Below are 12,816 nucleotides of genomic sequence, written 5' to 3' on the forward strand. Positions count from 1 at the left end.
AAAGATGCGCTACCAGGTCATCGTTCCTCCTCCGCTGCCTCTGTGCGGGGCGGCAGGGGCTGAATGCTCGGACTGGTTTGGCTCGGCTCAGCTCGGCTCAGCTCAGCTTGGTTCGGCTGGGTTTGGTTTGAGGAGTGCAGTCTCGCGGGCTGGTTGGATGATTAGGGACGCGCACTCGCGCGTATAGCAATAAGAGGCGGATTGGGCGCGCGCGCCTCCCAGTGCCCTTAATGGAAATCACTCCTGTAATATTCTTATGATATTACTCCAGGGACACTGTGCGTCTGCAGCGGGCGGCTGTGATGGAGTGGCTGTTATCTAGCAGGGCAGCAGTGTGGGATTCATATGATATTCCTGTGGTATCTTTATAATATCTGCCGTAAAAAAACACTGTTTACTATGAACTTGTCCTGATATTACAAACAATAGCGTATCTATGTGCGTTTCACCACCTCATCTCCAACAGTGTCCCTGTAATGATAATTCTTTACCATGCAGCAGCGTCTGGTAGATTTGTCACTGAATATTCACCATTAGGTGCTCTAGGCTGAGTTACCTTAAATGTTATTCCTATGGTGATGATCATGTGACAGTATTTATAGAGGGAATGATGGGCTGTGTTTTATCGTATTTGCACAATCCCACCTGATTATTATAAAAAGACAAGTGCTTGATAGGAAATAAGGATAACAAATAAGGTCCTTACTGGTAAACAGCAGCGGTGACATCATAGGAAGTAAACAACAGGTACAATAACATCTCTAATCTTACTGCTGGGTACCAGACAGTCAACAGGTCTATATCTTGTTATATCTTGATGCTTTTTCATGAGAGGTTTCATTTGAGTTACTTGAAGGAGAATCAGGAAGAAACCTCTTTGGTCTGCTGAGCAGAGGAAGAATCACATAATGGAGCAAGAATGTAGATCCAACCAAGCCAGGACGGTCCCACAGCAGAATCTGTGTGTGTGTGTGTGTGTGTGTGTGTGTGTGTGTGTGTGTGTGTGTGTGTGTGTGTGTGTGTGTGTGATGGTTGGACTACAAGATTCCCATGAAGTACACAATGGCATAATACTCAGTTAGTGTGTGTGTGTGTGTGTTGTGAAAAAGAATGAGTGTAGTTCCACAAGCAACAGGCTTCAATGGTGGAATAACACACAGCCGTGGAAGCTCGTAAATGTTTGTGAGAGCGGGAGTGTGTGAGACAGGCTTCATTCACACAATAACATGCTGCTCTCGTTACTCTGTGTGCATTAATTAGCATAAATTAAGAGAGATAATCCTCTTTAATTCAGGCGGGAGCCTTGTCTCACTTGTTGGACCAACATTTTTTCGGATGCTTGTTACAATATCCTCTCTGCCTCCGTGCTTCCAGGACATAAGCTTGTGTGTGTGTGTGTGTGTGTGTGTGTGTGTGTGTGTGTGTGTGTGTGTGTGTGTGTGTGTGGCTTGTGGAATAGCAACATGTTGATTTTAACATTAGTCTGTGTAATTACAGACAAAAATAGAAAGAATAGAACATAAAAACTACTTGGAAAAAAGTGCTCTCTTATGGAGTATTATATAACACACACACACACACACACACACACACACACACACACTAGGACACAAACGCACTTTCATGCACACAAAGCGTTCTTTGACCTGAAGCCAAATGACACAACGTGAGTGTAAAAAGAAGAAAAAGTAAAGCAACATCATCTCAACAAAACACACAGAGCAGCTGTGCGCTGTGACAGGTGTACAGACACGAGCCGTGTGATTCGCCTCCTGCGAAATATCCCAAGCTTTTTCACATCCTGTAACTGTGGAAAGCTGATTCTGTTTTCACTGCACACTGGCAGCTATGGATTATGGATTATGTGTTTGCTCTCTCTTTCCTCTCTGACTGTGCATTCATACCACCGAGAGTGGGACAAAGTCAACAACTCAGCTGGAGTTCATTTAGGTCAACCACTGTAACGTACCAGGCCCTGCTCTGTCTATCACACAGAATATCTCACTGATCAGACTTGAATGAAGCTCTGGGAAAAGATGCACAACATAGCTTCATGTTTACTGTTCCACTGGTTGTTCGAAGGGGACGTGACAATTCATTTAATCGACTCTACGACATATTGATTTAACAAGGTGTTTGTGAATTGAGTTTGACGAAACAAAAAGTCTTAATGACCTAAAAACTACCACTATAATTACCAATATTATGTTATAGGTGGGGTTACTCATCTGGGGACCATGAACACCTAAAATAAGGGAAATCAACCAACCTGACCATCTTCAGACAACACCGCTCACAGAGCAAAAAACAAGGGGGGCACACAAGAATATCCAAACATGAAAAAAATCTATATAGACCACTTAATATGAACCTTGTTACCATAAGATGTAGAGTAATTAAGTAGCTTGGAGACATCCTGAACATTTTCTTTCTCTAAAAGCTCAACTGAAGAAGTCATCAGTAGTATTACAACAAAGTTTTTTTTTTAATCACTATATCCACCTCACGTTTTGTTTATGTGCATGTGTGTGTGTCAGAACCCCTGTTGCCATGACAGTGGATGCTGTTTGCCGGTTGACAGTTATATTGACTTCCAGCGGTGGCAACTGGAGGTCAATATCCTGGACACCTCTGGGCTGACAAATACGGTCGATGTGTGTGTGTGTGTGTGTGTGTGTGTGTGTGTGGTGTTGTGTGTGTGTGTGTGTGTGTGTGTGTGTGTGCGCACGAGATGCCATCAATGGTTGATGCCTGCCATGGCGCAACTTAGTTCTGCATGTGTATGGCTTACTAATGTGTGTGTGTGTGTGTGTGTGTGTGTGTGTGTGTGTGTGTGTGTGTGTGTGTGTGTGTTTGTGTGTGTGACGCTATTGTCTGGTGTATGTTTAAATATTAGCATGTAAACACTGTGGTCAAGGACGCTCTGTTAACACATCCAATAGATGCTAGTGTTGTTGTGTTCCCGTTAACTGACAGACTGGCCGAGACCCACTGCAGAAAGAAAATGTTCCTTCAGAGGGAATCTACTCCCTGTAGCGATCAATAAACTCTTATTCTTCAAGATCCATTTTTCCTTTCAGGATCATCCCTCTTTCAGGAAAGAAGAGTACAGGAAATCAAAGAGCCCAGAATCTGACATCTTGTGGAGAGTAGAGTAATGCCAAGGTTGTCATTTGTCATCTGCATCAACCAGCTTCAGAAAACTGTGAGAGCTGCCTGCCTGTATCTATGTGTGTGTGTTTCTGAGAGTGAAACTGAAAGTGAGCAAGAGTGTGTGTGTGTTCTGGCCTTTTTTTTTTTGTGTCTGACTGTGATCTGACATTTACCTCCCTGGCATACTAAAGGTTTCACTACAGATCTTAAAGTCATATGACTCATCTCACCCGTGAGACACTCTCTACTCATCATGTGAAAAATGAGGATTACCACGTATTACAACATTTCACGCTATTCGCTTTTGAACCACAATTTCTCTAATTATCGACCTAAAATTACTTTTTTTTTTCTTTTTTTTTCTTAAGGTCCCATATTTTTCTCTTCTCCTGTGTTTTATTTGAAGTGTTGATCCGTGAGAAGATATCTTTGTGGTTTTAAGAACCAAAAACCGTCTACATGTAGTTTTACATCTCCTCTCTCAGGCTTCTCTCTGGAGCTCTAGTAACAACAACTCAGTGAGCCAATCAGAAGAGAGGAGGCTCTGAGCCTCTCTTCTGATTGGCTGACTGTTTTCTGAATATAGTAGATTTGAGGTAAACACTCAGAGAAACCAAATCCTCCAAGGTTGGATGGTGGGTCCAGATGGGCAGGACTTGGTGCATGGCTGAGAGTTGTGACTGCTTTGTTGTGACATCACAAAGTTACAGAAGTCCTGACGGCTGGTTTTAAGGATCAGTTTCTGAATACAGGGTGTGTGCATTAATCTGTGGACTGAGGCTTTGATACTTTCACAGTATTAATATAGAACCTAGACCTGCTTTATAATCAAACAACACATGGACATCCACCTTTACACTATATGGGACTTTATGGCCCCATAAACACTGTACAATATAAAAATATAGCATATGGTGTCTTTAGCATATATTAATTACTGGGAGGACAGAGCAGGAATCCAGATGTGTAGATTGTAGATTGACATTAGCATTATTCCAATGAAGCAGATCAGTGTGTTTACCTGACAGTTTGTATGAGTCCCCAGAGAGAGAAACAGAGAGACAAGTGGACCAACCAGTGTTTTCACAAGGACACTTCATGAACAACTAATTTAGCTCAATGCTACGCTGCAGCCAAACACAACCTCAGATCGTACAGATAATCTCTGTTCCAAGGAACCGCTGGTTGAGCTAAATCTCATTAACGATAGAAGAATAAATGCTGACAAAATGTTCACTCTAACAGTACATGAGACATCTGACGTATGTTCTAGGTCTCTACACTTTGATTCTGTTTGTGTACTTAAAAAACTATTAGATGCATGAAAGTCAGAAGGCAGCTGTAACCAATGGAAACCAAAACCTGTAGCAGCACAAAATGACTACGATCAAAGTGAGGTCCATAAACTGTAAGGTGTTTCATTCATATTGAAGAAAATAGATAAAGAAAAGGCAACTGCTGACAGATATTTAACTAGTCTAGCCTAGAAGCCATGTGTACATGGAAGAGTCCATATCTTTTGCAAATATATCCTTTGTGTCGTAAGAACTTGGAGAAACTCCGTTGACAGTAAATGGATCTTGCCGTCTAAGCCTCCTCTAGGGATTCGGAATCTGCCTGTCAACCCTTTACAGCTACCGGGCTTTCTACTGTACCTGTCTTCTGTCAAGGCAGCACTGTCATCCTCATGCTGACATCCTGCCTGAACTGACAGACTGACACGTGACAGCTCTTTTTTTGAATGGACAATACATCATTCTGCTGCAATCTACCCTTCTTCCTTTTTTTCGTCATCTCCAGAAATGATCTCATGCCAGCTTAGATGGCTGCTGCTGACAATATTGCAGAGGGAGGACAAGTAAATGCTTTAGTGCTCATAATAGCTTCAAAATGGCAAAATGTCACTGTGAATCAGCTACCTCACTAGTTTTCTTTAAAGAAAAAGACAAGAAAATAAGAGCTTCAGATAGAAGTGTCAAATGAAAGCCTCTCCTACATGGCATGTAAAGTAAAGTAGTGTATGAGAGCTGGAGAGAGACACAGCACTACCCAACAGGTTGAGCCTCCAACACTGCCAGGATTAAAGCTGCAAATCCTACTGATGCTACCTATGTGGAATATGTAAAACGTACATTAAAATGACTGTCAAACAACCCGGTGAAACTCAACAGAATAAGCAGACATGCATGGATGTTGAGGAGGGAAAATATGCTGAATATTGAGGAGGGGAGAGGAGAGGAGAGGAGAGGAGAGGGGAGGAGAGGAGAGGAGAGGGGGGTACCTCAGCTGGAGTTCCTCAGTCTGCAGAGAACAGCCAGTTTCCAGGGTTGAAGGTCACTGTGAAAGATGTTAAATTATTAAAATAACATCCTGAACATGACATGCACAGCCACTGATTTCGGTTAATGCTAATGTACCGTGTAAATGAGAGTGGCTGGTTAAAGACATTCACCATGGTTGACGTTGATCCCCTCTCTCCAGCCACATGACGATGACGAACTATACAACTGATCTGTGACGACGTTTATTAATTAGAGGATCATTCCACTTGGAGAAATTCAAGACATGATAAATTATCCCAATATTCAACGAAAACACACACAAGAGGTCATTGTGGGGCAGAATGCAGAGGTTTTTCAGGTGAGAGTTTGATGTATTCTGTCCAAAGACACATGGTGAATATATGCACCAAAAGTTGCAGGCTTAAAAATGGTACAGATGGGATTTACACAAGAAAAGCTGTGGTGGAGAAAATGCATTTAACTTTAAAGTTCCTCTCTGGACATGTTTTAAACTCTGTAAAAATCCTCTGCTACGATTAATGTTTTGTTTAACATGTTTTTCCCTCATAAAAAGTGAAAAAATGGGTCTGAAGCTCATCTACATTTACTTCCTCATTGAGAAATTCCTTGTGCCTCGCCCACCAACGCTGCCTAGTGTAAGTGCCATCGGATTCTCTCCGCACCACAGGTGTCTTTTCCTAAGTCCTTATGAATTCTCCTTCACATCTTTCCTTGACCTCATGACGTTTTCCATTGAGGTCATCCCCACAGAATTAGTTCCTCAGGTTTGTGATGTGTGAAACCCTGGCTGTCTGAATCTGTTTTTAATGAGACTGTCATTGGTTCACTGCAGCTGGAAACAGTCATGGTGTTAACTGTTTATTTCACTCATGATATGTTCACAAGATTAAAAACTTGTTTCATTGGAGGGGGGTCTTTAATCCATAGAAATTTCAATGGCATCATAAATACTGTGTCTAGAGAGCAACAGCTGAAACTGTCCTTGCAGAGATTGTGTGCATTTGTGCTGTCATGTGCGAGGACAGATTTTTTGAAAATACTCTCAGAACTTTTGTCATACCTTTCCATACTGGAGCACAATAAATGAAAAACTCATTGACAGTGGAGGAAACAAACTTGAAGGGGTCAGTCAGTAAGTGGTGTGTGACATAAATAGTGAATGGAGTTCTGTCTCTGTAGCAGCCAGAAAGACACACTCAAGACACACACACACACACACACACACACACACACACACAGATGACAAACACTTACTTTGCTAAGAAGAGGGCATGTGCCTCACCCCTGCATCAGAGTGCTTGTTTTTTTAATTCCCTTCAGTCTGCACAAGCACACAAGCTGAGATGGATTTGTGCTGGGCGCCATGGCAACCAGTGGGGCTATTCTCCGTCACTGTGGCTGAGGGAGGAAGAAAAAAAAAAGAGAGAGAGAGAGAGAGAGAGAGAGAGAGAGAGAGAGAGAGAGAGAGAGAGTTGATCAACAACACACATTTTCATTCTGCCTTTACTCGCTGGAAACCTATACACTCACAAACAAACTTAATTGTACAGTCAAGCAGCTCAGTGACGATGAAAAGAGGGTTCCACAGAAGGTAAAAAACAAGCTTGATATGAATGAAACATTTAGGCACAAATAAACACACCACACACAAATCTAACTTTTAGCCTCTGCTTTGGGGAAGAGAGAATGGAAAATATTTGATTTATAAGAACAAATAAATAAGAACAAACTGTTTCTATTACATTATTGCTCTCATTTTAACAACGGGACACCCTACCAAGCTGGCATGAAAATTGAGCACATTATTGGTCACTAAGGTTTAGAATATAAAAGAAAACATAGATTGTAACTGAGCTCTGAGGACAAGGATCTGTTGGTTTTTCATACACTTATAGAATTACTCCAAACTGGGGTTGCAACTGACTTTAATTGTTGCTATCTTTTAAACTATGTTTTTCTTTTTCTTTTAATCATTTAGCGTGTGAAATGATTAAAAGAATCACACTCTTCACAAAGACATCTTCCAATGACTCGTCGTCCAAAAGAATAACAACCCCATATAGGTGATTATCACATACTGTATATACAACCTCTTTGGGATGAATATATATTTATCTAACATATGTCTACAATACATAAACATTTGGGGTAGACATACATGTTAATGTATGATATTGTTCCAGTTTCTAATAGGTTTCATGTATAATTTTTACATACGTTATTAGTTTATATGCACATAAATTTCATATATGGAAATTCAATATATGTATAGGCTATATACTACATTACTACATAAGACCAATATATATTTAATTTTGAATAATATAATGCACAAAAGAAGGAAGAATCAAATCCCCACATTGGAGAGGATAAAAGCTGCAAAAACCTGGCATTCGGTTATCATGGTTAATATCATGTGTTTTAAACACACTACTATAGTTCGCTAAAATTAAAGTGTGACAGTAATAAAACATTTTCGACACTTCTGAAGATATTTTCCCTGAGGACAATTGAACATGACATTTTAACCACTAAGCAAATGTTGAACACGGTAACATAAATGCCGTGTTACATTGTTCAAGGGTGGGAAAGTGCTGATATGTATTACAATGTGAACACTACTTTGAAAAAGGATGCCACATTAGCTCGTAATCAATCACTTCCTCTCACCTGTTGCGTCCTTTCAGTCGGATTTATTATAGCGGCCGGAGGAAAACAGTTACACATCTCACATAAGACGTCACATTGTGTTTAAAGCCGTCGTGTGGATGAATTTTAGTTAAATTTAGCCTTACTTGGGTATGTTTACTTGTTTTTACTAACTTAAAAAGTTTCAACCGTGTCGCCTGAGCTCCGTCAATTGTTGACGTACGGCGCCATCGCTCGGTACCCTTTGCTAATCGCGCCTTTACGTCATCACGCTGCGACAAGGAAGTGCTGCTGTGCGCGTCCTTCACTCTGCCTAGTGCTGCTGTAACCAAACTCGTTACAAAAGTCTTGTTTTTGTTGATTTTGGGGGTTTTATGGAGTGACAGGAGCGAAGTGCAAAAGACAGAGATCCCTCGGTAGGTTTGAACCTTTCATTCAGTGAGTTTAATATCAGGTTACTTTCTTTTTAGATAACTGAAAGCTATTGTAAGTTCATTATTTGCTGTCTAATGTCAAACTGAACCTTATGCAGTGATGCCAAGCAAGTTGAACAAAGATGTTGTGTGGTGTATTAAGGCTTTTTTGAGGTTGTGAATTCACAGTATAAACATAGAGAAACTAGTGCAAACCTGATAGAAATTATATAAGGACAGTGTAAATACATGATATAAAGTAGCATCATTATTATGATAATGAAGTGACTACACTGAGATGTGAAAAATAGGTTAGTGTATTCCTGTGTACAGTACCTGATGCTTGTTCACTCTTCTTACAGCAGCAGCTCCCGTTTTAACTCATCCTGCCTTGTCTTTTGTGAAATCCCTCCAAGAGTCAAGACGTGATGACGGCTCCAAGTTCAGCAGAGAGGAAGGCATGCTGGGAGGCCAGGGACCAGCTGTGGAGATGTCTGGATGACAATAATGACAAAGCAACATGCTGCCAGAACTTTCAGAGTGAATTTGAGGCAAAATGCCCGGCTCAGTGGGTAAACTATCCCCTCTTTTTAACCCCCTATAAACGATAAAGTCTGATGTTTACATTTAGTACAGAACATGAGGTCAGAAATGAAGAAGTTTGTACTGTGAACAGTGCATCAAACAACTTGAAATCCTTTTGCTTCAAGCGCACACACTACCTACATGTAGTAGTGAGCCTAAGCTTTCACCATGCAAGTGTATTTCTTTGAGGTGTGAGCTGTTTGCCGTTTAAATTACATATTGCTGGATTGTTGCTCATGTTTTCCATTTTCCCTGGCAGGTGAAATATTTCATGAAGAGGAGGGACTTCTTGAAATACAAGGAGAAGATGCAGACAGATGGCTTCACACCTGCTGAAGGCCCCAAGCAGCCCTCCTAATCACAGAGCAGTAGACTGAACATCTGCAGAATGACTGACTATTGGACTCATTCAGACCATGGCCAGAGGTGAAGGAGTTGGAGAGCAATCTAACTTGATTGTGGACAGAGCACCTGTACTTCATCTTTATCATTATTTATTTGTACAGAGACATAAGCTGCACCAGGACACAATACATTTAAAGAACTTCAAATGGCAGCGTGAACGAGCGTCCATCCTCAGAAATATGTGGCGTCAGATCATGTTTACCAACCCAGCTTGTCTGAGATGCTTTGTAACCAAGGAAACCAGAAGGACAAAAGAGGGAAAAGATCCACACGTAATGAATCCAGTTTTCTTAGTTCACCTGAAAATTACATGTAATGTCACTGTGAGCAAAGTTAAAATTTTAAGAAAATTAAGTTGTAATACTTACGATTAATGCAGGCCTTACACATATTCTTACATACAGTACATGCTCTCACACACACACACACACTAATCCTCATACTGTCCAAGGTTATTTTTCTGATTGTTTATTGAAGACAAACCACTTCATTTATTAGCAGCCATTGTTTTATGTGTCCAGAGCACAGAGGGTTGTTCTGTTGTTTGGCTCAGATGATGTTTTTGTGCATTCGAACCAGTCATGAGTCTTGATGAATTCAATTATACTTGAGTGACAACAAATCCATGCTGATCTTTACTAATTGCTGATACATATTTTTTAATTTCCAGGCCTCATTAAGCAAAATCTCAAAAGTGTGACTGGCGTGTTGTTTGTGAATAAATAAAATCAACTCAGTAGTTTTAGTGGTTTTATTGTTGTACATGTACAATGTTTTACCATCCTAACTCTAGTCTGTATCTGAGTTGTTTATGAATGAAACATCAAGGTATAACACATAATTAAGGAATATTACAGCTCATTTGGAAACAGGCAAAGGCACATTATCTTTATATTACAAACCTGTATGTATTTACAAAGAAGTGTGGCCCCTGGGTCAAAGGTCACTGCTGCAACACCATCGAGATGTATGAAACCTTCAGTAGAGCTGAATAAATTACAAAAGTAAAACATAGGCTTCTGATTCTGCCTAAGGCCTATATTCATAATGTAGAGATATAAAAAAAAGGCACAAATTACATTTAAAATTTGTGTAAAAATATAAAGCATATCTTTTAAATTTTTTGCACAGTACAGTGAAAGTTATGTGCAAACCTCTTCACCGACAGACAACAGTTACTGTGATTTGACAGTTGATTGGACAAACTACTGCACCGTACGACCCTGTGCTCACTCACTCGACTCACTTTCTTAAATGCTTTGGATGCTGCGTTCAAAATAACTCACAACTGGCAGAGACTCTGTGGCTTCCCACATCTGTTCACATGCCAAGTGAAAAATCACACCTCCAAGGTGACGACAAATTAAGACCAAACATGGTCATCCTGTTGCTTAACACACTAAAGTAATACATTTCATAAAGATATACAGTATATATATATATTTTGTAATAATAACTGTAGCTACTGATACTTGATAAAGGTTTTTAAAGGTCCCATATAGTATAAAGGTAGATTTCCATATGTTTTTTGATTATAAAGCAGGTCTAGGTTCTATATTAATACTGTGAAAGTATCAAAGCCTCAGTCCACAGAGAAATGCACACAGCCTGTATTCAGAAACTGAGCCTTAAAATGAGCCGTCAGGACTTCTGTAACTTTGTGATGTCACAGGATTTGGTTTCTCTGATGTTTACCTCAAATCTGCTCTCCAAAACAGTCAGCCAATCAGAATCTCTTCTGATTGGCTGACTGACCCGTTGTTACTAGAGCTCCAGAGAGAAGCCAGAGAAGAGGAGATGTAAAACTACACTGAGATGGTTTTTAATTTTTTAAACCACAAATATATCTTCTCATGGATCAAAACTTCAAATAAAAACACAGGAAAAGTGTAAAATATGGACCTTTAAAGTGCTTTCTGCCTGCTGACTAACACAGAACTTCATTTTCATGGTTAAAAATCATTACACTGGCACAACCCAAGACTTCAGCTAGAGGAATTTTCTCAGATTTCATGACTTCATCATCTCGTTCTGACGTTTTCAGATGTATTCAGTATGACAGAAAAGCAGCATCTGGCAAACAGGCTGAATACAAAGAAGTAATTACAGAGAGAACAGTGAGGGCCTTGTTTGTAGAGTCAGAAGCCCCCTGCTGAATACACAGAATAATGGCAGGAGTGTGTCCAACCTCTCAAGCCTTCCAAAAGAATCAAGTCAGTATAAAATACATTATAGTGTGATTAGGCAACCGAACCCCGTCTTTCTATAACTTCCATACAGCACAGTACACATTCTTGATATTGTACTGGAGTTGAGTGCAGGCATACAGCTCAGTAAAAACAGGTGTACTCCTGCTTTCCGTGACTTAAGTGAACGGTAGTGAACCGAGGTCCTGCGCTGCTCAGAGGATACAGCAAGGTGCTAACACTGTCAGGGTTGGAGGTTGGATTCCCACCTAGTATAGGCATCTGGTAAAAGGCCCTAGCTGTATTGCAAGGTACTTGGAGTAAATGTGGCCATCAAATATCAACATGTTCACAGCATAATAGGGCACAAAAATCAGCTTTGGTAAAGACATCAGTCAGATATTAAGAGGCCTAGATTTCCAAACCAATGCAGATAGCAGCTAGGAACATCTATGGACAGTGTATGAGCTTTCACATTGTAACTAAGCTTTTATCTCCGTAGAAACAGATCATATAGATACTGGGTACATCTGAAAGACTTGATAATAAGTAGCTCTATGGATACAGTACATTAGCAGCCACAGTAAAAGCCTCTTTTCATGCATTTATCTTGTTTTCATACAGCAGTCAGCTCTTTTTTTCTTTTCTTTTTTTTACACTGTAAAGTGTAATCAAAGTGGAAATAAACCAGCCCACCATGTTGCAATGTATGCGATCTGGTTAAAGAGCAATACATCTAAGTGCAGCAGAAATTCAACAAGCATGCAGTAAAAAGAGGCTTGTCCACAATGGCCATGTAGCTTATTTCTATCACAACTAATCCACAGGAGAAGGCATGATGTGGTCCTAAAAACACTTTCCAGGCAGCTTCTAAAAACCTAACTTATCATTTTATCATTTTTCCTACCATAAATCCCAAAAAAAGGAAAGAAAAAAAAAACATCAGTTCTTGATCACCTCAAATACATTTATAGCTTTTAGTGATCTCTTCAGTGATTCAGTGAAAACAGAGTCTCCATCAAACTTCGTTAATGGAGGTAAAAAAAAAAAAAAAAAAAAAAGAAAAGCTGGAGGTCACAGCTCCATCCAGTGGCCAGTTTGACAAAGACATTCCTTATAACG

At 40.1% G+C, this 12,816-nt stretch overlaps 1 protein-coding gene across 4 annotated transcripts; it reads left to right on the forward strand.

Moving 5' to 3' along the window:
* The first annotated feature begins 8,389 nt into the window (after positions 1 to 8,389).
* LOC111224802 (cytochrome c oxidase assembly factor 6 homolog) lies at positions 8,390 to 10,247 on the forward strand. Of its 4 annotated transcripts, none has more exons than XM_022749455.1 (3): positions 8,390 to 8,543; positions 8,881 to 9,090; positions 9,363 to 10,247. In XM_022749455.1, the coding sequence occupies exons 2-3, from the start codon at positions 8,947 to 8,949 to the stop codon at positions 9,459 to 9,461; spliced, it is 243 nt and encodes an 80-aa protein (XP_022605176.1). In that variant the 5' UTR covers positions 8,390 to 8,543; positions 8,881 to 8,946; the 3' UTR covers positions 9,462 to 10,247. The 4 variants fall into 4 exon arrangements, with proteins under 4 accessions (XP_022605176.1, XP_022605174.1, XP_022605175.1 ...); XM_022749453.1 differs by having other exon boundaries at positions 8,390 to 8,521; XM_022749454.1 differs by having other exon boundaries at positions 8,390 to 8,521; positions 8,884 to 9,090.
* Positions 10,248 to 12,816: the final 2,569 nt, after the last annotated feature.

Source organism: Seriola dumerili, unplaced genomic scaffold (assembly GCF_002260705.1).
Source record: "Seriola dumerili isolate Sdu_G_001 unplaced genomic scaffold, Sdu_1.0 BDQW01000138.1, whole genome shotgun sequence".
Taxonomy (NCBI): domain Eukaryota; kingdom Metazoa; phylum Chordata; class Actinopteri; order Carangiformes; family Carangidae; genus Seriola; species Seriola dumerili.

Excerpts from the sequence above, each read along its gene's own strand:
- LOC111224802 (XM_022749455.1), top strand. The coding sequence starts at position 8,947 with ATGACGGCTCCAAGTTCAGCAGAGAGGAAGGCATGCTGGGAGGCCAGG. Across the intron at positions 9,091-9,362 it reads CAAAATGCCCGGCTCAGTGG|GTGAAATATTTCATGAAGAG; the intron begins GTAAACTATCCC and ends TTTCCCTGGCAG.